The sequence below is a fragment of the Dromiciops gliroides genome, chromosome 4 (genome assembly GCF_019393635.1).
Source record: "Dromiciops gliroides isolate mDroGli1 chromosome 4, mDroGli1.pri, whole genome shotgun sequence".
Lineage (NCBI taxonomy): Eukaryota > Metazoa > Chordata > Mammalia > Microbiotheria > Microbiotheriidae > Dromiciops > Dromiciops gliroides.
Genome location: NC_057864.1, coordinates 248180295 through 248207870, shown reverse-complemented (window position 1 = coordinate 248207870; position 27576 = coordinate 248180295). Strand labels below are relative to the sequence as shown.

Sequence of the window (27576 nt, the reverse complement as noted above, 5' to 3'; positions counted from 1 at the left end):
CCCCAGGACCCAGTGGAAGCAGCTTGTCCGCTCCACCAGCCTTCTCTTGCAGCTGGAAAGTGGGTGTTCCTCTGAGAGAATTGAAAGGCATTATTATCCATTTGACAGATGTGGAAACTGCAGAGGTTGAATGATTTGCATATGGTCATTTATCTAGTCAATATCAGACACAAGATGGGAACCAGGGCTACCTAAACCAAATTCCAGTATTCTTTCTATGACCCAACAGTGACAGGGTCTCTCACCTCAAGAAATTTCTGGGGGCAGCTAGGTGACGCAGTGGATAAAGCACCGGCCTTGGATTCTGGAGGACCTAAGTTCAAATCTGACCTCAGACACTTGACACTTACTAGCTGTGTGACCCTGGGCAAGTCACTTAACCCTCATTGCCCTGCAAAAAAAAAAAAAGAAAGAAAGAAATTTCTGATCTAGGTGGGGACAAAGGATATAAACATGTAAAAAGTTAAACAACAACAAAAGATTTAAATAATGTTCAAGAGGATAGTGGAAGACAATTAATGGGGCATTCCATGATTTGAAATCAAATGAATTATTCAAACGATAATTGCTAGGGGAGAAGTTCAAAGGCAGGAGAACTCACATTGGAGAGGTGGGGTAGAGAGTTTAATAGACAGAGAAAAGAACAACAAGAAGATACAATTCAATTCACCTTATTTCCTTGGGCCTTGGTTTCCTCATCTGTAAAATAGAGGAGTTGAGTGGGGCAGCTAGGTGGTGCAGTGGATAGAGCACCAGCCCTGGATTCAGGAGGACCTGAGTTCAAATCTGACCTCAGACACTTAACACTTACTAGCTGTGTGACCCTGGGCAAGTCACTTAACCCTCATTGCCCTGCAAAAAAACAAAAACAAACAAAAACAAAAATAAAGGAGTTGGAATAGATGATCACAGAAGTGCCTTCCAGTTCTAGATCTGTGACCTTGTCAATGAAATTCAGCAAGTATTTTTGAAGTGGTCACTATGGACCAGGCACTGTGTTAGGTTTTGGGGAAGTGCAAAAGCATTTGCTTGGGGCAGCAAGGTGGTGCAGTGGATAAAGCACCAGCCCTGGATTCAGGAGTACCTGAGTTCAAATCTGGCCTCAGACATTTGACACTAGCTGTGTGACCCCGAGCAAGTCACTTAACCCCCATTGCTCTGCAAAAAAAAAAAAAAAAAAAAAAAAGCATTTGCTTACATTGCTCAGGAAGCTTATATTCTTCCAGAGAATAAACAGAGAAAATGCTGGAAAGAGAGAATCAGGGAGAAGGAAAGAAAGGAGGATGCAGCAGAAAGTTCTGGGTTCTATTCTCAACCATCCTCAACTGCCAGCCTCAGGCTGAACAGCAACAAGGACAGGTTTAGAAATAAGTGGGAGAAAAGGATTTTACATGGTGTTCTAGCAGATGTATGAGAAAAATTGGGCAGCCTGCCTCAAGTTTGGGTTTGGAAGCTAGACATCCTTGGCACAAGACCCTATCCAATACCTTTAGCATGAGAAAGCAGCACTGGTTTGGCATAAATGTCCAGCTGTGCACTTTTCTCTCTGGTGTCTTCACCATCTTTGTCACCAACATGTACGTTGTGTTTGAAGAGAAGCACATGGGAGATTCCAACTGTACCAGTGAGAATAATCAAGAGATGATTAACTCGATTAATGACATTATCGTCTGTTGGAGCTATAAGATCGTCTTCTCCTTATCCATGATCACCATCCTGATCAGCTGTTTACTCTTGTACTCTGTCCATGCCCAGATCTACAAAGGCATGGTGACCTATGTCATCTGGATTATCTTCTATGAATCTGTCAACTCCCTGCTGCAGGCCCTGACCAACAGGCCTAACGATGTGTCTCCTACAGAAGTGAAGTTTTTACGCTGGTTTGGCCTGATCTCCCGTATCTTCATGCATGGGTTCTGGATTTTTTGTGTGATCAAATATGCTCACCTCGTGTACAAAAACCAGATGCAAAGTAATATTGCTTCCTACAGCCGCCGTCTCTCTATCAATCTGGAATCAAAGCAAAAGAGGGTACACTACCCAAATTTCCCAAAGCTCGGCTACCCATCTAAGATTAATATCAAATAAGATGATCTTTTCCCCAAGAGACAATCCTGGATCCAAGGCTCAACTCTTAATTTTCACTCTCTTTCAATTTTCTTGAATTTGGATTTGGATTTGAATTTGAATGTTAGATTTTCTAGAATCTTCAGTTTCTCTAATGGTTCTACCACAACTGGAGTCACTCAATTAGGGGTACTTGGTAGAGTTGTGTTGGGGGGCATTCTGTATGGAAGAGTATCATTAAGTGGGTAGAGGAAGGAAATTGTAAATAAGTTTATTTTTGGAATGTCACAGGTTAATAATTGTTTCCTATTGGCACCTGTTTATAGAAGTGAGGTGATAAGGGAAAAAGGGGGAGACAAAGACAAGTTACAAGGTAACTGCCTCTGGATTTTCATATGTCCACATTCGACCAGTAAAGCCACCTTAGAACTATTGTCCTTCTCATTGGTTTTATTTTTGGAAGAATCATCTGTATCTATGTCCCAATCCACTAGAGGTTACAGAAAGGAACCTACAATGGGCACTATTATTCATATGAGGGGACCAGTTTAATTCAACAACTGTTAAGGAATATTTATTGAATGGAAATTGCTGAATGGAATTAATGAGGGGAGAGCCGTGAGATAACAGAGGAGTGAGGCGTCACAAGGAATCCTAGTTTTCTACTATCTACCTCAAAAATAGCACCAGAAAGGGAGCAAAATTACTTACATCTTTAAAAGAAAAATAGGGAAGAAAAGCATTCAAATAAATGAGCAAAGCAAAAAAAAAAAATCAACACCATGAAAACAATTTTCTGGATTAAAAGAAGCTAAAATATAGATAGATGAGAGAGAGAGAGAGAGAGAGAGAGAGAGAAAGTAAATGAATGAATGAATGGATAGATGGATGGATGGATGGATGGATGGATGGATGGATGGATGGATGGATGGATGGATGGATGGATGGATGGATGAATAAAAAGAAGAAGCTAAAGCAAAAATATGAGAAGAAAAATGTACTGAGAGCTGTTCTGAACTGGACCTGACTGAGGTTGGTCCCCTGGTAGTTTAGGATCAATATCAGAACAAAATGAGATACACGTTCAATAGATAAGAAAAGGAGATTTATTGGGCCATAGAAGGAGAAAAATATTCAACAAGGAAACGTACTGAGGAGGCTTCAAGCTGATGCACCTGAGTGAAGCTTCCTTGCTTTAGTTGTCTATCATGGCCCATCAAGCATCAGAGAGTGCCTGGAGTTTCTACTGGCTGTGGTCAGGTTTATAGTCAGACAACCAAGATGTGGGAGGCAGCTAGGTGAAGCAGTGAATAGAGCACTGGGCTTGGAATCATGAAGATTCATCTTCATGAGTTTAAATCTGGCCTCAAACACTTATCATCTGTATGACCCTACCAAGTCACTTCACTCTGTTTGCCTCAGTTTCCTCATCTATAAAATGAGCTAGAGAAGGAACTGGCAGACCACTCCAATATCTCTGCCAAACAAACCCCAAATTGGGTCATGAAGGGTCTGACAAGACAGAACAACAACTGAACAACAACCAGCATGATGTGATGTCAATAGTTTGAGCCTTTAATCTCTTGAGCCAATCAAGTGAGAATGACTTAAATATATTTTAAGGAAAAACTAGCCGAATTTGCTTTGAAACAGAGGTTAAGCTTTTGCTCCTACCACATTCAACCCCCTGATGGTGAGATCCTTAAGATCTTTTTTTTTTCCTTTTGAGGATTTTAAGTAATTTTGCTCCCCTTCTGGTGCTTTTATTGCTGTTTTTAAGGTATACAGAAGAAAGCTAGGCTTCCTTGTGACCTCTCACTCTTCTATCATCCATCTATTACTAACATGACTTTAGGGGCGGCTAGGTGGCGCAGTGGATAAAGCACCGGCCCTGGATTCAGGAGTACCTGAGTTCAAATCCGGCCTCAGACACTTGACACTTACTAGCCGTGTGACCCTGGGCAAGTCACTTAACCCCCATTGCCCTGCAAAAAACAACAACAAAAAAAAAACCAACCCATGACTTTAGTGCTGTTATGGTTAACCCTGACCTTGTTATTCAAGAAGTCTGCTATAGGGGCAGCTAAGCGGTGCAGTGGATAAAGCATTGGCCCTGGAGTCAGGAGGACCTGAGTTCAAATCTGGCCTCAGACACTTGACACTTACTAGCTGTGTGACGCTGGGCAAGTCACTTAACCCTCATTGCCCCACAAAAAAACACTTGAAGAAGTCTGCTATATGCTGCACAAACGTTTATAGATCACAATGGGTCTCTCAATGTAAAAAGGTGACCATAAGTAGGAGCAACACCAGGAACATTAGGGCTACAATAAATATAACGTCACTTACTGCACAGTCACCAATCCTCATCCTGGGTCAGAGAGAAAGGCCTTATGGCACCAGTCACTTAGTTCCCTGTCTCATCAACCAGGACCACCTCCTCCCTGGGAGTCACATGGTGGGGCAGAGAAAGAGAGAAAGAGAGAGAGAGAGAGAGAGAGAGAGAGAACACAAAATCTTTGACTCATGAGAGACCTCTGAGGGACTGATTCCTTTTTTCTGTGGGGCCTGATCAGACACTTTCATTTCCCTCTTGTTGCCAGAAAGCAAGCTCCCTCCCAATAATGCCAACCCTTGGTCCTTTAAACTCTCCCTGCGGAAAGCAGCAATGTGGAAGGGCCAATTTGTTCCATATTCTAGGAAACAGGAGCTTCAGTATGCTACCTTTTGCCAATTCTTCTGCTGCCTAGGGCTGCTATTCCCACTAATTGTTAATTCTTCTCTCTGCTCTGCTGCTAGGATCCCAGTGCCTCCTAGGCACAATGCTTGTTGTCCCACCTTCACTACTATTGTCCTCCTATGCTTGCTTGGCTCTGCTCTTTGATGCTGGGGCCAACTGCTTGCAGGCCAGTGTCACTTTCCCCTAGCTAACTCAGCACAGTGGATGAGGTCAGGAACTGCTCCATGGGAAATTTTAAAGGATTCTAGACAATCTGAAAGCTTGAATTCCCCTTCCTATCAGTGGTATTCCTCTCCGATAACACCTGGCCTCTACTCAGGGACCCAGAAGCTATTGACATCTCAAACTTACAAGACAGCTACCAATACTAAAATTGTCTAACTCAGGGTCACCCACTTATACATAGAGCAAAACAAAATCAACCTGTGACTTTTTTGCTAGAGACTTGTCTAGGCTTCTCTATGTGCTCTATTTGCCATGTACAAGCAGGAATCATTTCTGCTGGGGTAGAGAGAGAAGAGAGAGAGAGAAAGAGAGAGAGAGAGAGAGAGAGAGAGAGAGAGAGAGAGAGAGAGAGAGAGAGAGAGAGTTATGAGTTATAGTTCACAGAGTCTGGGGGTGAGAATGGAAACTTTTGAAATTGATACAGCACCCCTACCTATCTTCAGCTAGTTAATCTCCATATTTGTTCATATCCCCAATTCCAGAAATGTCTCTGGACTCCTGGAAGAATTAAGCATAATCCTTTCCAAGTGACTCTCTTAAGTGGCTTGCACCAAAGAATTAAGATAAAGCCTATGTGTTAAAATTCTGGTTGGTCTCTCAAATTACAAATTAAAACAAAACAAAATTCAAATAGTCCCATCAGCACAGTTGTTGAATGATTCTAAAATTCAGGAATCTGCCTTGATTTATCTTCTTTCTCTCTTGGCATCCTTCATGTCATCTCTCAACCAATTGGCTATATCCAATATCCTTCTTGATCAGCTGCATTGCTATTAAAAAAAATTCAGGGGCAGCTAGATGACGCAGTGGATAGAGCACTGGCCCTGGATTCAGGAGGACCTGAGTTCAAATCCAGCCTCAGACACTTAACACTTACTAGCTGTGTGACCCTGGGCAAGTCACTTAACCCCAATTGCCCTCCCCCCCACAAAAAAAATTCAAAACCAAGCAGTTCTTTCCCCATTCACACACAATTATGACTTCCTTAAAGCTTGGGGGTTGGAAGGGAGGGGAGTCTTTCCATTTATTTCCCTAGAAGTAATAAAGTGATGACCATTAGCAATACAAAGACATCAGGTCCCTATCAGGGCAAGATACATCTCTTTCTCCTGCATTTGTGCTTTTCTCCTGGGAGGGAGAATCCTTTTCAATTCTTCAAAATTCAATCCCCTCTAGCAGCTTAGAAGGTTAACTGAGGTTTTGTTGTTGTTGTTGTTGCTGTTTTTTGTTTTTTTTTGGTGAGGCAATTGGGGTTAAGTGACTTGCCCAGGGTCACACAGCTAATAAGTGTCCAGTGTCTGAAGCCGGATTTGAACTCAGGTCCTTCTGAATCCAGGGCCGATGCTCTATCCACTGTGCCACCCAGCTACCCCAGGTTAACTGAGTTTTGAGGAGAACTTGGAGGACCAGGTTGGAAAGCCCAGAAACGTAGCTGCTAGAGGGGTGAGAGTTTGCGGGGCAGCTAGGTGGCACAATGGATAGAGCACCGGCCTGGAGTCAGGAGTACCTGAGTTCAAATGCGGCCTCAGACACTTAACATTTACTAGCTGTGTGACCCTGGGCAAGTCACTTAACCCCAACTGCCTCACTTAAAAAAAAAAGAAAGAAAGAAAGAAAGGAGAGTTTTGCCATAATTATCTCAAGGTACAGTTCTTAAAGATACAAAACACTAACAGCAGACTTTCTTTGCTGAATGGCCACAGGCAATTTATTCTCTTTTCCCTCAAGGGTAGAGGCTGCCTCATGGCTAGCAAACACCATCTCTAGAGGCATCTATCAGATGCATAAAGACCAATTTGGTTCCATTTCCTTTGCAATACCCCTTACCCACTTCAATGAATATTTCTGTTCCAATATGGCACCACTACACAATTATTCTGGGTTGAGCCTATTCTGGGATGGGGGAAAGGAAGAAGAGTGGGAAAGTGCACTGGTTCTGGAGTCAGAAGCCCTGGATTCAAATCCTATCCTAGATGCTCATCATCTATTGTCACTTATTTTCCCTGGGCCTCAGTTTCCTTATCTGTAAAATGAAGTGTTTGGACTAGATGGAATCTGAAGTCCCTTCAAGCTCTAGATCTGTGATACTGCAATTAAAAAAAAAATGAATACCAAGGACAGAGCCGAAATGGCATAGTAAAGGCAGAGACTCTCCTGAGCCCTCACAAATTCCCCTCCAAACAACATTAAAATAATGCCTGAGGGGGCAGCTAGGTGGCACAGTGGATAAAGCATAGGTCCTGGATTCAGGAGTACCTGAGTTCAAATCCGGCCTCAGACACTTGACACTTACTAGCTGTGTGACCCTGGGCAAGTGACTTAACTCCCATTGCCCCACAAAAAAAAAAAAATGCCTGAGGGGGTAGCTAGGTGGCTCAGTAGATAGAGCACCGGCCCTGGAGTCAGGAGGACTTGAGTTCAAATCCGACCTCAGACACTTGACACTTACTAGTTGTGTGACCCTGGGCAAGTCACTTAACCCCAACTGCCTGACCCCCAAATAAATAAATAGATAGATAGATAGATAGATAGATAGATAGATAGATAAGTAAATAAATGGATGAATGAATAGATAGATAGATAGATAGATAGATAGATAGATAGATAGATAGATAGATAGATAGATAGATAAATAAATAAATGGTGCCTGAAAATGAATTCTGGAGCAGTAGAACCAACAAAAAGATGAGGTGAAACAATTGTCCAGCCTAAGACAACTTAGAAGGTCAGCAGGAAAGGTCTGTCTCACTGGGGCAAGAGTCGAGCATAGTCCAGCACAGGCCGCACAAGGCCAGCAGCAGACTTTAGGGGTGACTGAGTCAGCAACAGTGGCTTCTAGCTCACAGAACACAATTATAAAACACTTTTTACACAGATAAAGCCAGATCTAAACAACTAGAGAAATATTAATTGCTCATAGGTAGGCTATCAATATAATAAAAATAATTCTACATAAATTACTCATTCAGTGCTATATCAATCGAGCTACCAAAAATTATTTTTACAGAGTTGGAAAAAATAATAAAATGCATCGGGAAGAACAAAAGGTTAAGAGTATCAAGTGAACCAATGGAAAAAAAATGTGAAAGAAGGTAGCTTAGTCATACGAGACCTCAAACTATTACAAACTGGTAATCATCAGAACAATCTGGTACTGGCTAAGACATAGTGTGGTGGATCAGTGGAATGGATTAGGTACACAATACACAGTAATAAAAGACTTCAATAATCTAGTGTTTGAAAAACCCAAAGATCCAACCTTTGGGACAAGAATTCACTACTTAACAAAAACTTCTGGGAAAACTGAAAAGCATTTTGGCAGAAACTAGGTATACACTAACATCTTACACTGTATACCAAGATATCAAGGTCAAAATGGGTAATTTGATTTAAACATAGTGATACCATAAGCAAATTAGGAGAGCTTGAAATAGTTTGCCTGTCAGATCTATGAGAAGGGAAGAATTTATGACCAACAAGAGTCAGAGAGCATTATGGGATATAAAATGCATAATGTTGATTACCTTAAATTAAAAAGGCTTTGCACAGGAATTGGAATATGAGGGGATGCCCATCAATCGGGGAATGGCTGACAAGTTGTGGTATATGAATATAATGGAATACTATTGTGCTGTAAGAAACGATGAGCAGGAGGAGTTAAAAGAAACCTGGAGGGTCTTGCATGGGCTGATGATGAGTGAGATGACCAGAACCAGAAGAACATGGTACACAGTATCATCAACATTGAATGTTGATCTGTGATGGACTATATTCTTCTCACCAATGCAATGGTACAGAAGAGTTCCAGGGAACTCATGATAGAAGAGGATCTCCAAATCCAGGGAAAAAAACCCAAAAAACTGTGGAGTATAGATGCTGAATGAACTATACTATTTCTTTTGTTTTTGGTGCTGATGTTTTTCTATTTTGAGGTTTTTTGTCATTGCTCTGATTTTTCTCTTATAACATGACTAATGCACAAATATGTTTAATATTATTATGTATGTGTATATATATATATACACACATATATATATATATATATATATATATATAACCTGTGTCAGATTACCTGCTGTCTAGGGGAGGGGGGAGGGAGGGAGAAAAATCTGAAATTGGAAAGCTTGTATAAACAAAAGTTGAGAACTATCTTTACATGTAATGGGAAAAAATACTTTATTAATTAAAAAAAAAAGGCTTTGCACAAACAAAACCAATATAGCCAAGATTAAAAGGAAAGCATAAAACTTAGAAAAAAATGTTTATAGCAAGTTTCTTTGATAAAGGACTCATTTCTCAAATATATAGAGAATGAGTCAAATTTACAAAAATAAGAGGCCATTTCCCAATTAATAACTAGTCTAGGCAGTTCTCAAGAAATCAAAATTATCTATAGTAATATGAAAAAATGTTCTAAATCATTATTGATTAGAAAATAAACATTAAAACAACTCTGAGGTACCACATCACATTTATCAGATTGACTAATATGATAGAAAAGGAAAATTACAAATGTTGGAGGGGATGTGGGAAAATTAGGACACTAATGCACTTGTTGGTAAGATTATGAACTGATTCGACCATTCTGGAGAGCAATTTAGAACTGTGCCCAAACGATTATAAAACTGTGCATACAGTTTCACTCAGAAGTACTACTACTATATCTGTATCCCAAAGAGATCAGAAAAAAAGGAAAAGGACCTATTTGTACAAAAACATTTATAACTGCTCTTTTTGTGGTGGCAAAGAATTGGAAATTGTGGGGATGCCCATCATTTGGGAAATGGCTGAACAAGTTGTGGTATATGATTGTAATGGAATACTATTGTGCTATAAGAAATGATGAGCAGGATGCCTTCAGAAAAACCTGAAAAGACTTACATGAACTGAAATGAGCAGAAGCAGGAGAACTTTATACACAGTAACAGCAATATTGTACAATGATCAACTGTAAATGACTTAACTATTCTCAGCAGTACAATGATTCAAGCCAATTCTGAAAGACTTATGATGAAAAATTACGTCCACTTCCAGAGAAAAAACTAATGGAGTCTGAATAAATATCAACACATATGTTTTTTTAACTTATTTTTTGGTCTGTGTTTTTTTTTTTCACAACATGACTATATGGAAATGTTTTGCAAGACTCATCTTCCTGAGTTCAAATCTGGCCTCAGACACTTATTAGCTGTGGGCAAGACCCAACTTAGCTGGAGGGCTGAAAGGACAGTTTACCACAGTTATCTTCAAGGTATAGTTCTTTTTTTTTCTTCGGGGCAACGAGTGTTAAGTGATTTGCCCAGGGTCACACAGCTAGTGAGTGTCAAGTATCTGAGGTCGGATTTGAACTCAGGTCCTCCTGAATCTAGGACCAATGCTTTATCCACTGTGCCACCTAGCTGCCCTTCAAGGTGTATTTCTTAAGGATACTTGCTTTTTAAGCCGATTGAATGGAGCTTGGGATGGAAACAGGACCAGTGGTCTGAGTAGTGCTGGCATTCTTAAGATTCTTGGGCTGATCTAACTAAAGATGGCGTTGGTGTTGGCGGTAGAGAGAAAAGTAAGTACCTTTTCCATAGTGATTACACCCCTGAATGCTGGTTGTGGGGCTCAGGCTGGAAGCAGGGCTAGTCATCTGGGGAGCACTGCTATTGCCAATACTCTTGAGTTTAGGGACCTGGGCTATTCCCTGATTTTAGTATATTGATATCTTAATAAAACAAGAAATATATAAACACGTGTGGTTTTCTGAGTCAGCATTTGGCCTTCAGGTTTCCTTTAGTGACCCCTGTTTCTATTTGAGTTTGACATTACCTGTATAGGCAATCTGGGCTCAAACATGATCACTCACTTGGCCATCTTCATCTCCATTTCTTCTCTACACATTTATTTCTCAACTCCTTGCAATCTGGCTTGTGACACCATTACTCTACTGAAACTGCACTCTCAAAGGTTATTTAACAGCTCTAATCTGAAAAATTTGATCACTTTTCTCAGTCCTCATCCTCCTTTATGGTGAGAAGGAAAAACTCTTGACACTCTTCAATCCTTCCTTCTGGATACTGTCTCTTCAGTTTACCATTATCAGTTTTCCCTTCTATTTATCTGTCAGATCCTTTTTATCTTCCGCTGTTGGATTATCATCCATCTCCTGCCCACTAATGATGAGTCAGAATATGTAGCCTTTGGGGCCCCTTCCAACACCAAATCCATGATCCTATATCTGTTGTGTTTCTGGGTTTATTTTGGGAGTCATATCCACCTGGACATTCCCTTTGGCCTACTGGATGTCCAAAATTAAAATAACTCTTCTCCCCCTCTCCTCCTAAACTTACTCTTCCTCCAAACCCTTCCCTTTCTATTGAAAGCATTACTATTTGGGGCAGCTAGGTGGCGCAGTGGATAGAGCACCAGCCCTGGAGTCAGGAGGACCTGAGTTCAAATCCGGCCTCAGACACTTAACACTTATTAGCTGTGTGACCCTAGGCAAGTCACTTAACCCCAATTGCCTCACTTAAAAAAGAAAGAAAGAAAGCATTACTATTTTTCAGTCACCTAGGCTGGACTCCCACCACAAACATAACAAAAGTTGCTTGAACAGTTTCTATCCCAACTCCCCATTGTAACCCTGACATAAGAGAAGCATAAAAAACATTTGTTGAATTAAATTTGTTTTAAAAAGAAAATACTGGGGGCAGCTAGGTGGCACAGTGGATAAAGCACCGGCCCTGGATTCAAGAGGACCTGAGTTCAAATATGGCCTCAGACACTTGACACTTACTAGCTGTGTGACCCTTGGCAAGTCACTTAACCCTCATTGTCCTGCCCCCCAAAAAATACTTCAGGATATCATTCAATTTCATTTCTTCAGTGAACTTGTATTTTGTTATGTTTTAGGGAAATTCTAATGTTATGAGTGCTATGCTATCAGTGTTCATTTTGTTTCCTCTCATTTATTTATTTGTTTGTTTTTACTGTCAGACATGACTGATATATTCATTGGATTTTTCAGCTTTAAATATTTTTTTTACAATCACATGTAAAAAATTTCGACATCTGCTTTTTTAATTTTTGAGTTCTAAATTTCCTTTCTCTTTCTCTGCTCCCCTCCTTTCTTTAATAGTATTTTTATTTTATTTTTTCCAATTACATGTAAAGACAGTTTTCAACATTCATTTTGGAAAGATTTTTAAGTTCCAAATTTTTCTCCCTCCCTCTACTCCCTCCCCCCTCCCAAAGCCAGCAAGCAATTTGATATAGGTTATATATTACAATCATGTTAAACACATTTCCACATTAGTCATGTTGTGAGAGAAGAATCAGAACAAGAGGGGAAAAAAACACAAGAAAGAAGAAAGAAAAAAAAACCCAACAACAGCAAAAGTGAAAATAGTATGCTTCAATCTGTATTCGGGCTCCATAGTTCTTTTTCTGGATGTGGCAAGCATTTTCCTTTATGAGGCTTTTAGGATTATTTTGGATTATTACATTGCTGAGAAGAGCTAAATTCATCACAGTTGATCTTCACACAATGTTGTTGTTACTGTGTACAGTGTTCTCTTGGTTCTGCTCATTTCACTCAGCATCAATCCACTTATATCTTTCCAGGTTTTTCTGAAATTTGCCAACTCATCATTATTTTTTTTTCTTTTCTTTTTTTGCTAGGCAATGAGGGTTAAGTGACTTGCCCAGGGTCACACAGCTAGAGTCAATTGTCTGAGGTCAGATTTGAACTTAGGTCCTCCTAAATCCAGAGCCAGTGCTTTATCCACTGCACCACCTAGCTGCCCCACTGCTCATCATTTCTTACAGCACAATAGTATTCCATTACATTTATATACCACAACTCATTTAGCCATTCCCCAATTGATGGGCATCCCCTCAATTTCCAATGCTTTGCCACCACAAAAAATCTGCTCCCCTCCTTGAGAAGGCAAGCAATTTGATATAGGTTATAAATGTGTTGTTGTTCAGTCCTTCTGGTTATGTCTGACTCTTGGGGTTTTCTTGACAGAGATACTGGAATGATTTGCCATTTCCTTCTCCAGGACATTTTACAGATGAGGAAACTGAGGCAAACAGGGTTAAATGGCTTTCCCAGGGGTCACAACAGCTAATAAGTGTCTGAGGCTGGATTTGACCTCAGGAAGATGAGTCTTCCTGACTCCAGACCCAGTGCTCTATTCACTGCACCATGTAGCTGCCCTAATCTATCAGTATTTTGTCCATTGTCAGTAGGTTCTGAAAAGGCAACCCAGGCAGACTCTTTTTTTTTTTCTTTTTGCAGGGCAATGGGGGTTAAGTGACTTGCCCAGGGTCACACAGCTAGTGTCAAGTGTCTGAGGCCGGATTTGAACTCAGGTACTTCTGAATCCAGGGCCGGTGCTTTATCCACTGCGCCATCTAGCTGCCCCCCAGGCAGACTCTTAAGTATAACCTTGCTGGAGTGTTATATGAGCACAATTGTTCAGTAATGTGAACATTCCTTGACATTGCCCTTCTTTAGGACTGGTATATAAACTGATCTTTTCTAACCCAGGGGCCACTGGAAGATTAGAGAGCATTAAAAATTAAAGGCTCTGTTTGGCATTCAAACCCTAAATAACCTAGCCCCTTTCCCCCAACTTTCTAGGCTCTTACACTCTTTCCATAGGTTTTTGTTTTGTTTTGTTTTGTCATTTTTTTTTTGCGGGGCAAAGAGGGTTAAGTGACTTGCCAGGGTCACACAGCTAGTAAGTGTCAAGTGTCTGATGTCAGATTTGAACTCAGGTCCTCCTGAAATTCAGGGCCGGTGCTTTATCCAGTGCTCCACACTAGCTGCCCCCTTGGTCTTCTTACACTCTACTCCTCTACATGACATAACCCAGCTTTTGAGCATGCCTGGTTTGCCTAATATGGGGCCCTCTATGTCCCCCTAAAACATGGCTGCAGGTTAGTCTCCTTTTCTTGGCTACTTTTCCCTTTTAAAACTGGTAAGACCAAGTTGATCATTCTCTCTTCCACCATCTTTCACTGTGGTCTTTTCAGGTCCAGTGAAAAGGGAGGGACAATTCCTTGCCCTCTCTTTATTTACCTGCTCCCTCTCTTACCCCCAGCTCAGAAAATGGGTCTAGGGGCAGCTAGATGGTGCAGTGGATAGAGCACTGGCCCTTGGATTCAGGAGGACCTGAGTTCAAATCTGGCCTCAGACCCTTGACACTTACTAGCTGTGTGACCCCTGGGCAAATCACTTAACCCCAATTGCCTCACCAAAAAAAAAAAAATGGGTCTAGTGCTATTTGTTTCTGTTGTGTTATTTTTTTTCCTTCTCAGTTTCAGGTGCCCACCATGACCCCCACGGAAGCTAGGAGTTGGTGCCATAGTGACCTTTGGAACCAGATTGAAGGCAGGATGGTATTGTAGACAACCAGGATGGTAAGAAAGTCCTGAGAAGCCAGGGTACCTAGGACTTGAGCTCCAGGGAAATTTTCGACTTGAAACAGGACTGTTATCTATAGTGAGAGGGAGATTGTGTCTCCTTTGTGTTATTGGGAGTAAGTTTCTATATTTGGTTGTTATACCTTTTGACATAAATTTTACTCTGTGTAAAAGCTCGCTGTGTTACAAGTTACTGTTCCATCAATGACCCCTGGCCTCCTGGATGTTAGAGGAAACAAGACACTCCATCTCTTAGCTCCAGGTATTTTCTTGGCTCTTCTCCATGCCTGTAATGCTCTTCCTTCTCAATCTTTGTCTCCTGGATTCCTTCAAGTCTCAGTTAAATCCCATGTTGATATAGGAAGCCTTTCTCAGTCTCTTTTGTTTTTTTGTTTTTTTAGTGAGCAATTGGGGTTAAGTGACTTGCCCAGGTCACACAGGTAGTAAGTGTTAAGTGTCTGAGGCCAGGATTTGAACTCAGGTACTCCTGACTCCAGGCCCGGTGCTCTATCCACTGAGCCACCTAGATGCCCCTCTCAGTCTCTTTTAATTCTAGTGCCTTTCCCTCTGTTAATTATCTCTATTTATCCCTGTATATAGTTTGTCTGTACATATTTATTTGTGTTTTCCATTAGATTATGAGTTCATGAAGAGTAGGTTCTCTTTTCCCTCTTTTTGTATCCATAACTCTTAGTATAGTGTCTGTCAAATAGTAGGTGCTTAATGAATGCTTTTTGATTGACTGAATGAATTATGCCAATAGGTTCTGAAAAGGATTTTTTTTTTTGTCTTTTTTTTGCAGGGCAATGAGGGTTAAGTGACTTGCTCAGGGTCACACAGCTAGTAAGGGTCAAATGTCTGAGGTCACATTTGAACTCAGGTCCTCCTGAATCCAGGGCCTGTGCTTTATCCATTGCGCTGCCTAGCTGCCCCTGAAAAGGCTTTTGATGAAATCTGACACCCATTTCTATTAAAAACACTGGAAAGTATAGGAGTAAATGGATTTTTCTTTAATATAGTGAACAATGCCTATTTAAAATCATAAGCAGGAAGCTAGGTGGCACAGTGGATAGAATGCCCAACGTGAAGTCGGAAAGATACCTCTTCATAAGTTCAATTCTGGCCTCAGATACTTACTACCTGTGTAACCATGGGAATGTTACTTAACACTTTTTGCCTCAGTTTCCTTATCTATAAAACGAGCTAGAGGAGGAAATAGCAAACTGCAATAGTATCTTTGCCAAGAACACCCCAGATGGGGTCATGAAAAGTCAGACCCAACTAAACAACCACAAAACAACAAAAATCACAAGTAAATATTATATATAGTGGAGAAAAGTTAGAGGTCTTTCCAGTAAGATAAGGGGTAAAGCAAAGATGTCCATTATTATCACTATTATTTAATATAGAGCTACATATGCCAGCTATGGCAAGTAGATAAGAAAAGAAAATCAAAGGAATATCAATATAGGCAAAGAGGAAGAAACTATCAGTTTTTATAGATGATATGACCATCTAGAGAACCATAAAGAGTCAACTAAAATAATTAATTGAAACAATTTTAAAATTCAGCAAAGTTCATACGACATAAAATATAAATTCCACATAATCATCAGCATTTGAGTATATTATCAATAAATTCCCCCCAGGAAATGCTGGAAGAAAAATTCTATTCAAAGAACTCCAGATTGCATAAAACATTTGGGAATTTTTTTTACCAAGACACACTTGGGTACTATATGAATATGATGCAATACTCTTTACAGAAATAAACAAAAATTTAAATGAGTGGAGAAAAATTAATTGTCAATGTAACCAAATCCACAATAATAACTTAATTTACTATCTAGTGCTATATTTATAAAACTTCTAATGGATTATTTATAGAACTAGAATAAATTATAATGAAATTTACTTGGAGGAACATAAGGTCAAGAATCTCAAGAAAATAAAGAAAAATAGAGGAAAGAAGAGTTCTAGTAGTACCATATCTCAAACTATTGTACAATACAGTAATCATCAAAACTATTTAAAAATAGAAAAAGTAGGATCAGTGGAATATCATGTAAGCAAATGTATTTAACAGCTATATGTATTCCATTAATTCGAAGACCCCATTTAGGGGTGATATGGACTCAACTTTTTCACAAAAACTGCTGGGAAAACTAGAAAGTAGTTTGGCAGAAATTTGACCAACATCTCACATCATATAGCAAGATACACTCCAATTGTATACATGACAAAATGTCATATCATAAATAAATCAGAGGGGGCAGCTAGGTGGTGCAGTGGATAGAGCACTGGCCCTGAATTCAGGAGGACCTGAGTTCAAATCCAACCTCAGACACTTAACACTTACTAGCTGTGTGACCCTGGGCAAGTCACTTAATTCCAACTGCCTCACCAAAAAAAAAAGAAAAAAAAATCAGAGGAGCAAGGAGGAAATTACCTTTCACTTTTATGGAAAGGGTAAGAATTCATGACCAAAGAAGGTATAGAGATGATCACAGAAGATAAAATGGACAATTTTTTTTTTTGGTTTGTTTTTTGTAGGGCAATGGGGGTTAAGTGACTTGCCCAGGGTCACACAGCTAGTAGGTGTCAAGTGTCTGAGGCCGAATTTGAACTCAGGTACTCCTAAATCCAGGGCTGGTGCTTTATCCACTGCGCCACCTAGCCGCCCCCTGACAATTTTTATTATATGAAATTAAATGTTTTTTTTTTTCACAAACAAAATAATGCAGTTAAAAATAGAACAGACCAGAAATAGTTAACTTGGGGAGGGGGTGGGGGAATCTTTTCAGCAAATTCTCTAGTAAAGGTCTTATACACAAGCAGGAATTGATTCAATTATAAAAATAAGAGGCAGTTTCCAATAGATAGTCAAAGGATATAAACAGGCAGTTAAAAAAAAAAAATCCAAGCTATCAACAACAAAAAAAATGAGAAATGCAAGGGGCAGCTAGGTGGAGCAGTGGATAAAGCACCAGCCCTGGATTCAGAAGGACCTCAGTTCAAATCTAGCTGGCCACAGACTTACTAGCTGTGTGACCTTGGGCAAGTCACTTAACCCTCATTGTCTGGGAAAAAATTCTTTTTAAAAAAATAGAGAAATGCAAATTTAAAAACCTCTGAAGGGGCAGCTAGGTGGAGCAGTGGATAAAGCACCAGCCCTGGATTCAGGAGGACCTGAGTTCAAATTCGAGCTCAGACACTTGACACTTACTAGCTGTGTGACCCTGGGCAAGTCACTTAACCCCAATTGCCTCACAAAAAACAACAAAAATAAAACAAAAACCTCTGAGGTTCTATTTTATGCCCATTATATAGGCAAAAATGACCAAAAGAATGACAAATATTGGAGGGACTACAGGAAAACTAAGGTACTATTGGTGCATCTATGACTTTGTCTGGTAATCCTGGAAAGAAATTTGGAACTATGAGTCCAGCATCTCATCTAACAGCATCACTACTAAGCTCATACCCTATATTGCAATGAAATTAAGGAAAAGGGAAAAGGACCTATACATGCAAAAATATTTATAGCAGCTCTTTTCGTGGTAGCAAAACAAAACAAAGCAAAACTGGAAAACAAGGGGCTATTTTAGAGACCAGGGAATAGATAAACAAATTATAGTATATGAATGTCATGAAATGCAACAAATGATGAAATGGAAAATTTCAGAGAAAATTAGGAAGATCTTTATGAACAGATATAGAGTGAAATGATCAGAGCTAAGAGAGAAATTATAACAGTGACAATATAGTAAAGAAAAAAAACTTTAAAAACTTAGAACCCCAATCAGTATAATAACAAACCATGATTCCAGAGGACCGAAGAAGGGGTGTTGACACTAGCCAGTTCCTGACACTGAGGCAGTGAACTCAGACTGCAGAATGAGACGCATTTTTTGGACATAGCCAAGGAGGAAATTTGCTTCACTTTGGTTACTTTTGGCTATTTGTTACAAGTATTTTTTTCCTTTTTCTTTTTTTGCTGTTTAATTGGAGGAGGGTAGAGAGTGGAGGAGAGAGAGAATAGGTGCTTGCTAATTAAAAAAGAAAAAACAAATTAAAAACAAAACCAAAATCTGTGTTTTTTTTTTTTTTAGTGAGGCAATTGGGGTTAAGTGACTTGCCCAGGGTCACACAGCTAGTGTTAAGTGTCTGAGGCCGGATTTGAACTCAGGTACTCCTGACTCCAGGGCCCGGTGCTCTATCCACTGTGCCACCTAGCCGCCCCCAAAATCTGTTTTAAAAAAACCAGTTTAAAACACTAAAATGTTTAGCAAAAGGAGAAAGAAAAAAAAAAATCACCAAAATTAGAAAGACAACATGAGAAATCATGCTGAATGCAAAAGAAATCAAGAAAACTTTTAGAGACCACAGTGCATAGACATGCCAAGAAAATGGAAATTTACAAAGCAATTGTTAAAATTTAAAAATAACTTTTAAGTTGTCATAATATTAAATTCTGACCACATCACCAGTTAAAAATAAAGAGTTTTTACTTGGAGGAATTTTTTCAAGATGAAAAAATTTTTTTATAAATTGACTAGTGGTAGTTTGTTCAAAGAGAAGAAAACAAGAGTGAGTTATATAGTAAAGTTCTGGAACTGAGCTCTCAGATTTACAACAGTCCTAACCTACCCAATTGAGGTTATGAAATCCTGATTTAGGAAGGAGCAAATCACACTTTAGAGTTGTTCCATTTCCAAGGTCTGATTAAAAGAAGCAGATCTAAATGAGGACAAAAAATTATAGTAATGAGTGGGAGAGGGAACAAATGATAGAGACAATCTAATATTAATTAAAAGATAATTGCAATACTGATAAATATAAAAATTTATAGGCTGCCCCTCAAAGGCAAGTTTACATCCCTTCATATGTATGTCTACAAAAGATGAATGAACTGAATGTACACTTTTTAAAATTAGAAAATATAATTAATAAGCAAGAACAAAAGAGGTCATTTTGAAAGTTAAGGAAAAAATTTACACAATTGAAGACAATAAAACCCCCATAATTTAATGACTAGATAAAACAAAGATTTGTTTTTTTTAAGAACTAATACATTCAATATGCAATTAGCCAAATTTTTCAAACAAAAGACAGAGACAGAGATAGAGGGAAGAAATCGAATTACCAAAAGCAAAAAAAAACAAGAAGGGAGAATCACAATGAACATAAAAATTATACAAAATAATCAAAATTAGTTTCTATGCTAGCAAAACTGAAAATCTAACTGAAATGGATGAATATCTATTAATGTATAAGATATTTGGTTATATGTTTACAAAATAGAAAATATAAATGACATGGGTGAATATAAGGAATATAAAATATTTGATCAATTTGTCAAACAGGAAGTAAAAATCTAAACAACCCATCTCTGAAAGAACAATTGAATAGGCAGGTTAATAACTGAACTGCCACAAAAAACATGAGACCAAATGAGTACAAAGGTAAATTCAATCAAACATTAAAGAACAAAAATAATCTTACACTATAAGTCTTTTCACAAGTGGAGAAAGAAGCCTGATACCCAAATCCAAAGTAGAAGGATGTCATACAAAGAGAACTATAGACCATATAGCATCAGTGAATATTAGTACAAAAATATAAAATAAAATATTGGAAATAGATTGCTGTAACATATCCAAAAGTTATTCATAATGACTATGTAGATTGATATTAGAAATGCATAATCTGATATTCTGAAGAGAATTAGTAATAAATACATCATAGTAACATTGAAAAACAATAAATCCATGGTTATAGAATACACATAGAAAAAAACTTTGATAAAAGACCACACTCATATTTACATTAAAAAACACTAGAGGGGCAGCTAGATGGCGCAGTGGATAGAGCACTGGCCCTGGATTCAGAGGACGTGAGTTCAAATCCAGCTTCAGACACTTGACCACTTACTTGCTGTGTGACCCTGGGCAAGTCACTTAACCCCTAATTGCCTCACCAAAAACAAAATAAAATAAAATAAATTAGTTAACATACATAAAGCTCTTTGTAAACCTTAAAAGCGCTAGATAAGTATTATTATATAAAAAAAAACACTAGAAAACAGGAACTGAAGGATTTTTCTTTCACATATTTAAAAAGCATTTATCTGAAACCAAGAATTGAATTCTTTGTAATTGGAAAATTTAAAACATTTTTCCATGCTAAGAACAAGGGGTAAAGTAAGGATGTTTTCTATCAATTATTATTTTAAAACAATTTTAGAAAAGCTAGGCATAGCAATAATAAAAGAAAAAGAAATCAAAGGAATACATGTACAGCTGATGAGTGATAGTTAAAATTTCTCTGCAGATTTACTTAGAAAGTTAAAAGAAACACGAAACACTAATGAAGACAAGAAATAGCTTTAGGAAAGTAAAAGAATTCAAAGGAAGAGTGGCAAAAGAAAATTATTAGCCAGTTCTATTTGACAAACAAAATCCAAGAAAATGGATCAACCAACCATTTATGCCCAAAAGGCTATACAACTGTGCATATCCTTTGATCCAGCAATACCACTAATGGGTCCATATCCCAAAGAGATCATAAAAAAGGGAAAAGGACCCACATGTACAAAAATATTTATAGCTGCTCTTTTTGTGGTGGCAAGGAATTGGAAATTGAGGAGTTGTCCATCAGTTGGGGAAATGGCTTAACAAGTGGTGGTATAATGAATGTAATGTAATGTATTACTATTGTGCTGTAAGTAATGATGAACAGAGCGGGGCAGCTAGATGGCACAGTGGATAAAGCACTGGCCCTAGATTCAGGAGGAGCCTGAGTTTATATCCGACCTCAGAGCACTTGACATTACTAGCTGTGTGATCCTGGGGCAAGTCACTTAACCCTCATTGCCCTGAAAAAAAAAAAAAAAGAAAGAAAAGAAAAAGAAAAAAGAAACGATGAATAGGCAGATTTCAAAGAAACCTGGAAGGATTTACTTGCATGAACTGATGATGAGTGAGATGAACAGAACCAGAAGAACATTGTACACAGTATCAACAACATTATATGTTGATCAACTGTGACAGACTTGATTTTTTTCAGCAATACAATGGTCCAAGATAGTTCCAAGGACTCATGATGGAAAATGCTCTCCAAATCCAGAAAAAAAAAAGAACTGTGGAATCTAGATGCAGATCAAACCATACTATTTCTATTGGTTTTTTGTTTTTTTGTTGTTTTTTTTTACGGGGCAATGGGGTTAAGTGACTTGCCCAGGGTCACACAGCCAGTAAGTGTCAAGTGTCTGAGGCCAGACTTGAACTCAGGAACTCCTGAATCCAGGGCTGGTGCTTTATCCACTGTGCCACCTAGCCGCCCCTATTTCTATTGGTTTTTGTTGTTGTTTTTCTTTTTTGAGGTTTTTCCTTTTTGCTCTATTTCTTCTTTCACAGCATGACTAATGCAAAAATGTTTAATGTGATTGTACATATATAACCCATATCAGATTACTTTCTGTCTTGGGGAGTGGGGAGAGAAAGGGAGAAAAGTTTGAAACTAGAAATCTTATAAAAACGAATGTTGAGAACTATCTCTACATGTAACTGGAAAATAATAAAATATTATATATAAAAAAAAGAAATGATGAGCAGGCAGGTTTCAGAAAAAACTGGAAAGACATGTATTTGATGCTGAGTGAAGTGAGCAGAACAAGAGAATACTGTACACAGTATCAATAATGTTGTGTGATGATCAGCTGTGATAAACTTAGCTCTTCTCAGCAATGCAAAGATCCAAGACAATGCAAAAGACTTATGATGTACAATGCTCTCCACATCCAGAAAAAGAATCATGATTCTGAATGCAGATTGAAGCATATTATTCTTCACTTTTCTTGTTGTTGTTTTGTTTCTTCTTTCTTAAGTTTTTTTTTCTTTTGTGCTGATTCTTTTCTTATAACATGACTAATGTGGAAATATGTTTAACATGATTGTACTGTATATATAACCTATATCAGATTGCTTGCTGGCTTTGGGAGGGGGGAAGGAAAGAGAAGGAGGGAGAAAAAATTTGGAACTCAAAATCTTACAAAAATTATGTTGGAACTATCTTTATGTATAATGGAAAAATAAGACACTATAAAAATAAAATAAAATAATTACTACAAAAAAAAAGAAAAATGGATCAAAATTTCTTCAGACAGATAAATAGAGCATTTATTAAGAACTTACTATGTGAGGGGCAGCTAGGTGGTTCGGTTGGATAGAGCACGGGCCCCTGATTCAGGAGACCTGATTTCAAATCCGACCTTGGACACTTGACACTTACTAGCTGTGTGACCTGGGCAAGTCACTTAATCCCTGTATCATTAGTAAAATAGAGGACACATTGAGGAAAGAAATAGAAAACTACACCAGGTATCTTTTCCAGGAAAACCCATGGACTTTGTGGAAGATAAGACTAGAAATGTAAGTTGGCCCTGGATATATTGGGGTTTTTTGTTTTGTTTTTGTTTTTCGTAGTAGGGAGTCATTTTATTTCATGGGTTGCTTTGGCCCGATAATTCATTGATTAGTAGGCACCTACAATTGACTAATCTTTCTCTGTACTTTGGTAAGGTGGTCTTCAAAAAGCAGACAGAAACTCTTCGGGACTTGTAGCCCTTGACTCAAAGATTCACTAGATTCATTGTCTCCCTCTTTAGGTTAGGAGGCCTAACCAGAATTTCCCAGCTTCAAGAGGTTTTACATACCCCAATTTGTACTGCAGATAAAATAACATCCTCCCCTTTTTTAGGGATTTTGTTGGCCTGTACCTCAACCTGAGTCTTTTGATTGTTGGCCAACACATTTTCTGATAGATAAAAACTGCTTACATATCCATAAGCATAAAATAAAATGGGGAAACTGAAACTCCCAATGCCCCCCTCAAATTACCAGGAAGAGACAATGAGGTTAAAAAAAAAAAAGAAATGAAAGGATTGACTAGTGTTAGAAATGCAACTAACAGTGTTACACAGAAAAAATCCAAACAGGCAGCAGAGGGTGAGTGAAGGCTTTATTTACCTTCAAAGATGAGCACTCCTCTGAATGTGCCAGAGAGTGTACTCAAGTGAGGTCCCGAACTGTTATTTATACCCACCAAGGGTTCCTCTCAACCAATCACATTACAGTTCCTATTTACATACAGCATTACAGAAACAACCAATCACAGCATATTTTACCAACCTCCCATAGATGGTAACTGTAAGGACCAATCAGATTGTATCAGTCAACCAACCAGACTGACCCATTAACAACCAATCAGACTGCACCAGTCAACCAATCAGATTGTGACACTAGGCCTTAACCTTATTCTGGGTAAGAATGTCCATTCCTCACTAGAACAGTTCTGTGTTAACATACATAAACAAACATGCATAACTTTTTAAGAAATAAAAAAAGTCAGGGTTTGAACATTGGGGTCATGTCGGAATCACCTTGGGTACCTCAAGGTAAACTCCCAGGTCAGCTTGACTACCATATAACACAGGTCCCATACCAAGTGCTGCTCAGGTCTAAGTCCCCGGGCCTCAGCTCCTCAGAGCCTTGTGTGCTGGGTGGCCCCCTGCTAGGAAGTTTAGGCAACAAAGTTGTGGGGCTTGAAACTAAACTCACTCTGTCTTTAGGACTCTGAGAAGAGTCCAAATATGGTCTTTTATCTCACTGGCAAACAGGAAAACTTGGCTTCTCCCTGGAGGGGAAAAAAGAGTCAGTCAACAAGCATTTATTAAGTGCCTACTATGTTCCAGGCACTGAGCCAAGTGTTAACAATACACAGAAAGGGGGCTCAGGGTCTAATGGCAGAGACAACATGCCAACAACCACATACAAACATGATATATAGGGGATAAATGGGAAATAATCAACAGAAGGAAGGCACTAGCATTAAGGGGTATCAGGAAAGGTTTCTCATAGAAGACGCCGGAGAAGCCATAAGGTGGAGATGAGAAGAGGGTTGCTGTGTGCTCTTCCAGGCTCATCCCAATCAATCAATCAATCAATGACTGATAAACATTTATTAAGCACCTACTATGTGCCAAGTATTGTGCTAAGCCCTGAGGATGCAAAAAGAGGCAAAAGACAGTACTTGCCCTTAAGGAATTTACAATCTCATAGCTATGTGGTCAGCAACATTGGTCCAGTCTGTTCCAGAATTCAGAATCTGAATGTCTTCACGGTCCCCTGCTGTCGGCCATTGTTTTGTGTTATACTTGAATAATCTGGTCCCATCCTTTAGCAGTTCTATATAGCCTTTCCATCTGGACTGCCTTTCTATGAGGCTAGGTTCAGTGCTGCCATGACCTAGCCAGCATCCTATAGATAATAATAATTTTAACAACTAGTAATGATGTAGTAACATAGTAAGGTTTGTAAAACACTTTACAAATATTAGCTCTTTTAATCCTTTCAACAACCCTGGGTGGTAAGTGCTCTTATTATCTCCATTTTACTGATGAGGAAACTGAGGCAGGCAGTAATTAAGTGACATCTATCCATCCTCAATTACACAGCTAATAACTGTCTGAGGCAGGATTTGAACTCATTTACTTATTATTTTAATGTTCAGGATCATCTCATCTTCATCATCATTATTAAGCACTTTCTACATGTAGACTTTTACACTGGTCACAATGGAGAGATGCTGAGGGAAAAAAGAGACCAATCCTTGTCCTTGAGACACTTGTAGTGAGGAAGAAAGAATACAAATTAAAAATAGCCACTACAAACCAGATTTCATTCACATCATGATATGTCTGTGCATGAGGTGTATGGGATTGTTTGAATGACTACAGACAACTCAAATTTATTCAGAAAGAACCAGAGGCCAGGAATGAGGCAGGGCAGGTCTTGTAGATACAGAGCCAGAGGAAGGGTGTGGAGGGAGGAGGCCAGGAATGTGGAGGAGGGGGAGGACCTTTCTAGCAAGGATAAGATACACAAGATAAAGAAGGCTCTGAGGGATCCAAAACCATTTTCTTGGATGAAGCCAAGAGGAAAAGCAGAATGTGATAGGAAATAAGGTCAGTTAACCAGCAAGTATTTAGTGGCTACTGTGTAGTAACTGAACAGTGGAAAGGAAGAGGTGGGTCAAGTGGTGTAGGCCAGAGCTATTTAAACTTTCCCACTTATTTATTTATTTATTTATTTTGGCGGGGGGGCAATGAGCGGTTAAGTGACTTGCCCAGGGTCATACAGCTAGTAAGTGTCAAGTGTCTGAGGCGGATTTGAACTCAGGTACGTCTCGAATCCAGGGCCAGTGCTCTATCCACTGCGCCACCTAGCTGCCCCTAACTTTTCCCCACTTTTGACCCCTTTTTGCCTAAAAAAATGTTATGCTAGCCAGGAATGTGGGTATATAAATACGTATAAATAACCTTTTACTGTTGCCAAATTTTTCTTGACCCCCCCCCATATTCAGTTAGTGCTGACCCCATAGGGGGTCAAGACCTAAGTTTAAAAAGCTTAGGTGTAGACTTTGTTCAGAAAGACTGCTGTTGCTGTCTGGAACTTCTCTGCCAGACAATAACAATAATAATAATAACAATAACTAGCAGTTATATGAGCAGCTACGGGGTGAAGTGGATAGCATGCCAGGCTTGGAGTCAGGAAGACTCATCTTCCTGAGTTCAAATCTGGCTTCAGACACTTACTAGGCTGTGTGACCCTGGGCAAGCCACATAACCCTGTTTGTCTCAGTTTCCTCATCCGTAAAATGTCCTGGAGAAGGAAATGGCTAACCACTGCAATATCTCTGCCAAGAAAACTCCAAATGGGGTGACAAAGAGTCAGACATGACTGAACAACAACAGCAGAAGAAATTATATACCACTTTAGGGTTTACAAAGTACATTAAATTTGTTATTTCAGTTAATTCTCTCAACGACTCTAATAATAATGATAGCTAACATTTATATAGTACCTACTATGTGCCAGGAACTGTGCTAAGCACTTTACAATGATTTTACCTCAGTTAATCCTCACAACTATAATAATAAAAACAATAATAACTGGGGGCAGCTGGATAGCACAGTGGTAAAGCACCGGCCCTGGATTCAGGAGTGCCTGGGTTCAAATCCAGCCTCAGACACTTGACACTTACTAGCTGTGTGACCCTGGGCAAGTCACTTAACCCTCATTGCCCTGCAAAAAAAAAAAAAACAAAAACCAATAATAACTAATATTTGTATAGCACCTACTATGTGCCTGACACTGTGAGAAAGGCTTTACAATTATATATATATATATATATATATATATATTTGTTTTTTTTTTTTGGTGAGGCAATTGGGGTTAAGTGACTTGCCCAGGGTCACATAGCTAGTAAGTGTTAAGTGTCTGAGGCTGAATTTGAACTCAGGTACTCCTGACTCCAGGGCCGGTGCTCTATCCACTGTGCCACCTAGATGCCCACTTACAATTATCTTAATTGATCCTCACAACCAATGTCTTTCTGATTCCAGGCCTGGCACTCTATTAATTCTGGGAGGTGGGTGCTGGTATAATCCCCATATTACAGATGAGGAAACAGGCTCAGAGAGTTTAGAGGATTCTCCCAGGGCCACACAGAGAATGTGTCTGGGACTAGATTTGAATTCAGGTCTTCCAGATTCCAGGTCCCGTGCTCTGCGCCATCCCTGTGACCCCTGAACAGGACAGGGTTGCCAGCCCCTTCCTACCTGGTTTCTCCCACCAGACATCTAAAAAGGAGACTGGAGGGACACCTCCTTCCTGCCCCGGGGTGAGCCCGGCCTCCCCAGAGGAGTGAGCCAGAGCTGAGCAGAGTGCCCCCCCCCCTCCGCTCCGGCCGCTGTCCCACCCCCGGCCTGCAGGTGTAGCCTGCCCCCTGCTGGGAGAGCCGACAGGGCGGCCCCAGGACCCGGACCAACTGAAGTCGCTGTGAGTCCTGCCGAGGGAGGGAGGAGAGGAGCCGGGCCACAGGCAGAGCTGCAGCCTGCTGCAGATGTGAGAGGGGAGTCGGGGCAGGAGAATTTGGTGAGGAAAGCGGGGGAGAGGGACCCCGCTTCTGAAAAACACCTTGGACTCTCAGCCCTGCCTGTCTGGGAGCTGGGGGAGGGGAGGAACCGGAGTGGGGGATGGTCCAGTAACAGCCTTAGTAACTGA

At 39.6% G+C, this 27576-nt stretch overlaps 1 protein-coding gene across 1 annotated transcript; it reads left to right on the top strand.

Moving 5' to 3' along the window:
• The first annotated feature begins 1494 nt into the window (after positions 1-1494).
• TMEM217 (transmembrane protein 217) lies at positions 1495-27576 on the top strand. Its single transcript, XM_044003401.1, has 3 exons — positions 1495-2031; positions 27149-27216; positions 27285-27576. The coding sequence occupies exons 1-3, from the start codon at positions 1495-1497 to the stop codon at positions 27574-27576; spliced, it is 897 nt and encodes a 298-aa protein (XP_043859336.1).